Consider the following 5,185-nt stretch of genomic DNA (forward strand, 5'->3'; position numbering starts at 1 on the left):
CCCCCGTCATCTGTCTCTGAATCTGTCATCATTTACACATATCCTTCCAAACCTGAATTACTTACTTTCTTCTGTGGGACAAGCATAAGATATCTTAAAGAATGTTAGTAACTAATCAGTTTAGATTCCCATTGACTTCCATTGTATGGACAAAAAATACAATGGAAGTCAATGGGAATCTAAACTGTTTAGTTACTAACATTTTTCAAAATATCTTCTTTGCGTCCCACAGAAGAAAGAAAGTCATACAGTTTTGGAATGACATGAGGGTGAGTAAATGATGACAGCATTTTCATTTTTGAGTGGACTGTCCCTTTAATGTTCATTTTTAAATATATTACTTGTAATTTTTTGTTTACATTAGCTCAAAAACCAGATTAATTCTGGCTTTTAGAGTTCGTGAACTATTGCATTAATGTGTGTGTGAGATTGAGGCTTGAGTATTAAGTTGCATATCTGCCATGCTTGTGTGAATATGACAACCTGACTGTTCCCTAAGGAGAGATAAGATGTGGGTTTACAGGCAGCCACCTAATCAGGAAATTTAGTCTCACCAGTGGGATTTCTCATCATCATCTCTCTCTCTCTCCCTCCTTCTCTGACAGGCCCCTGTGGAAAGGGAGATGTTGTGGAGCAGTGCGCTCTGCATGACCAGACCCCAGCCGTGGTGCTCAGGCTGACTGAGGCTCTAGAGAGACTGGGTGAGTTTGCTCCTCTGCCTCACCTATCTAATTAAACTATTCAAAGAGAGTTAGACACCAGTCTAGCACTTACACTTGTGACCTATGATGTTTTTGACGACTTCTAGTAATTGTATATTTCCTTCATGATAAATTAAATATATATTTTTGCAAGTACAAAAAACTCACCTCTAGAATCAGTTAATTACATATGAAAGATTCTGTTGTAGCACGGTAATAATGATAATGTCATTCAAAGTTTGGGTTTGGTAAGATTTTTAAATGTTTTTGAAAGATGTGTATTATGCTTACCAAGGCTGCATTTATTTGATCAAAAATACAGTTAAAGTAAAAATAAATAAAAAAACGTAATACTGTGAAACATTATTACAATTGAAAATAACTATTTTCTGTTTTTATATATTTTAAAATGCTATTTATTCCTGTAAAGACAAAGCTAAATTGTCAGCAGTCATTACTCCAGTCGTCAGTGTCACATGATTTATCAAAAATCATTCTAAAATGCAGATTTGGTGCTCAAGAAACATTTCTTATTACTATCAATGTTGAAAACAGTTGTGCTGCTTAATATTTTTGCGGAAACCATTCCACATTTTTTCAGGACTTTTTATGAATAGAAAGTTTAAAAGAACAACATACTGCATATTTGTAATCGAATTTTTTGTAACAAAATAAGTCTTTACTGTCACTTTTGATCAATTTAAAGCATCCTTGCTTTATAAAAGTATTATTAAAGGGGACATGATGACCCTAAAGAATCATACCAACTTGTAGAAAATGGGCATCTGATGTCCCCTTTAAAAAAATCGTACTGACCTCAGACGTTTGAAAGGTAATGCATATATCAAAATACAATGTGTTTGCCATCTTATACCATTACTTTACCATTGCACCACCACAGTACTTTTTGTAAGGGGTTTAAATGTACCTTATTTCTCCAACAGTTCAATTTACTAAACAGTTTTGCTTAGAATGAAAACACATCAGATTATAAACCTGACCTCTGTCCTGTGCTCAAGACTGGGAGAATGAGCCATTGTACCGGTCTGGCCAAACCTCGACTGGATCCCCAGAATTACTGCAGACTTTGGAAACAGGCAAGTCATAACATGTTTTTTCATCAGTGGTTTATTCTGTACATTCTAATTTCACAATATGTATTAAATAATATATGAGCCCCATGTGCCTTAATAGGCACCTAGTTATTAAACAACCATTAAGTTTCATTTTTGCGGAACTGATTGTATGGGAGTCTTGAGAGTCTTAATTAAAACTTAAAAGAGAAAGTAATCTTGAATGGGATATAATTTATTCAGACAAATCTGTGATCAAAATGTTGCTGTTGTGTGTATGTGGTTCAAAAGAAAAAAATGGATGTCAAAGGATGACAGTCCTAATTGTGAAATACGTTAAAACATGAAAAGATACAATAAAACCTTTTTGAGCAGTGGAGTAACTTCCTGTGATCCAGGCCACTGTTGTTGAAGAAATTTGTAAAGTTTAGCTGAAGTTCTTATTTAGCACACAAGGGAGTGCTCTGGCTCCGTACTTTTTTTGGGAGATGCTGCTTCCAAAAAAACTCAGCACTACTATTGGATTAGATGAAGCAAATAGATGCATATTCACACACACATACACACACACACACACCTCATCCTCTTCCTCTCTACTAAAAGGATTAGGTACAGCATGAATTTTCCATAGGAGAAAACTCTACAGTTTATCACTGTAATTCACATACAATTGTTGTTTTGGACTGAGACTTTTAGAAAGTTTAAAAATAAGTAAAAAAATGCAGATATACGTAGTACATGTGCACAGATAAAGCCTTAGTTGTCACAACTTAAGTATCACAACCATATAAATAATTTTGCAGGTTGACAATGTCCCATCACATGACCTGGGCATGTTCATGTCACTTTCTTTACAGTACATATGCACACTTATGCTCACATGCACAAATCCATAAAAGGGCAAAGGGTCTTTCACAAGTTGTTGCACAGATTCTGAAATATGTCTTCTGACACATAAGCACTCTTATGATATGTATAGAGTAGATGTTGTCAGGTTGTAACTGGTTGACATGAATGTACTCTGACAGTGTGGTAAGGCCAGTTTACAGTGGTGTAGGATAGGTTAGCATTTTTCATATTGACCTTCAGCATTGATTTGAGTTTTTACCTTTTAAAAATTATAGAATAATGTTTTTGTTTATAAAATTAAAAATATATATTAAAAAAAGCCATTTTCTGACAGTGACCTTTTGAAATTCTTTGTACAAAAGTCAGATATTCACTAAAGCACAAGATGCTCTTTGAGTCATTCTCACATAACATGATCATCAGACATGGTGGAGATAAATAATATTGAATATTGTAACTGGTTGACATGAATGTACTCTGACAGTGTGGTAAGGCCAGTTTACAGTGGTGTAGGATAGGTTAGCATTTTTCATATTGACCTTCAGCATTGATTTGAGTTTTTACCTTTTAAAAATTATAGAATAATGTTTTTGTTTATAAAATTAAAAATATATATTAAAAAAAGCCATTTTCTGACAGTGACCTTTTGAAATTCTTTGTACAAAAGTCAGATATTCACTAAAGCACAAGATGCTCTTTGAGTCATTCTCACATAACATGATCATCAGACATGGTGGAGATAAATAATATTGAATATTTTTTTATATTTAATTTAATAAATTAATTAATTACAGAAGGAGGACATAATTAATGCTTAGAAATTAAATTCATGTTGTTATTTTTTCAACTTTTAACTCAGATTTTTTTACTTATAATTTGTAATGAAAATTCATTTATGTATGTTTATTTATATATGTATTTGAGAGGTTTATGACATCTCTTTATTCTATGCATGTTTTTTTACATAATCTTTGTTGTTTAAATAGCTCCATTCACATGTAACCATTTGAGTGTCTAACCTTTGAGTGGTATGAATGCCATTAAGCCAACCGTGAAACGTTACAAAGTGTATCCAGCACCCATTTCCTGTTGTTATGTAACAGGTTAGTTACTCAGTGTGGAAATACTCACACCATTGCATACACTCTCATAAGTGTTTTGGCAGACACACACTATGGTTACCATTTAAAAGCCCAGCCAAGAAGTGGTGAAGTCCAGTGGCCACAGAAGACCAGAGACAACATTACGTCACCCAGCTAGAGCTTGTGCTAACTAACCAGCGATTTGTGGAGCAACAGTTGTCATGGAGATGGCAAGATGTTTTAGCCACGGGGTTACATATTTTAGAGAAACGAGACAGAACGAAAAAGGAAAGGTTTCACGTAGGAGGTAGAGAGGAGCGGAGAGAGGAATGATTCATTATCAGGTGAATCGAAGATCGACAAGTGCACACGCAGTAATGGTCAAGGAGGATTGACAAACATTTGCATGTGTGCATGAATATGCATTCAGTGTACAGCAAAAGCACACAAGCATGAACACACACATACACAGTCGACAAGAAAACTGATTCCAGCTACGGTCTCCCTGGATACAGTGACAGGCGCACAGAGAGCGTGGCTGACCCGTGCCCACTCGACAACAAGCCAACAGCCCCTCTTCCCTTCCGTTTATTAATTCCAACATTCATCATTGACGCATTTCTTGTCTTTTTCTTGTGTGAGAGAAGCTGAGCTCAGCAAAACACAAATTAAAAACACTCTTCTCATCTTCCGCACTTCCTGCTCTCCCATTGGCTGACAGTGATGTCATCCTGTCTCATATGCAATAGTCAATAACCTATTAGAGTCCAGCCTTTTACAGTCAGCTTGGGCAGAAGGGGCTTCTGCTGCTTGAGCTCTTCTACACCCTTTGTTTTATTGAGTCTTTTAGCGATTGTCTTGATTAACGCCCTAAAGTCCTAAAGATTTCTGAGGGGAGATGGTACTGTGCCCCCCGGGGACACTTTGTTCTGCAGGTGGTGTTATAAGGTTGTTGTTGTTTTTTTTCAAATGATGCTGTTATTTTCCTGTCTGTAAATCCAGGCCATTTAAAGACTACAGAAATGCAATCATTTGTGCATATAAATTTTTATGGTATGTTTATGGTATATAATGCATCACATGCACATTAAGCCATACGAGCCGTTCTTTTCAATCATTTCAGCAGTCTCATTGGAAATTTCCTCACCTTTTTGCAAGATGGCCTCTCTAGTTTTGTTTACGCTCACTCTACCTGCACAATCCATCCACGTTATCTGTTCTGTCCAGCATTTTCTCCTCTTTTCTGCAGATACAGCCTTGGAAGTGATCACTAACAATGATGTCATCCCTCGATTGCTTTTTCTTCCTCCCACACACACACTTACTTGTGGCCAGACTCCTCCCTTGTTCAGCCTATTTGGCTTTAAAGTTTCCTGACAGAGTTGTTCTGATTGATTAGGGGCTGTTTACACAGGATGCGTTCTTGCATCCATCTGCACTGTTTTTAAATATATATATATATATATATATATATATATAT

The 5,185-nt window shown here is 35.9% G+C and overlaps 1 protein-coding gene across 1 annotated transcript in view; it reads left to right on the forward strand.

Moving 5' to 3' along the window:
- Positions 1-5,185, forward strand: part of pik3r3b (phosphoinositide-3-kinase, regulatory subunit 3b (gamma)) — a 163,935-nt gene that overhangs the window by 67,052 nt on the left and 91,698 nt on the right. The window contains exons 3-4 of the mRNA XM_016523812.1: positions 606-701; positions 1,721-1,798. Of these exons, the coding sequence (XP_016379298.1) occupies positions 606-701; positions 1,721-1,798 (174 nt within the window). The remainder of the gene's footprint in view (positions 1-605; positions 702-1,720; positions 1,799-5,185) is intronic.

The sequence above is a fragment of the Sinocyclocheilus rhinocerous genome, unplaced genomic scaffold, assembly GCF_001515625.1.
Source record: "Sinocyclocheilus rhinocerous isolate Xijiao unplaced genomic scaffold, SAMN03320098_v1.1 scaffold690, whole genome shotgun sequence".
Taxonomy (NCBI): domain Eukaryota; kingdom Metazoa; phylum Chordata; class Actinopteri; order Cypriniformes; family Cyprinidae; genus Sinocyclocheilus; species Sinocyclocheilus rhinocerous.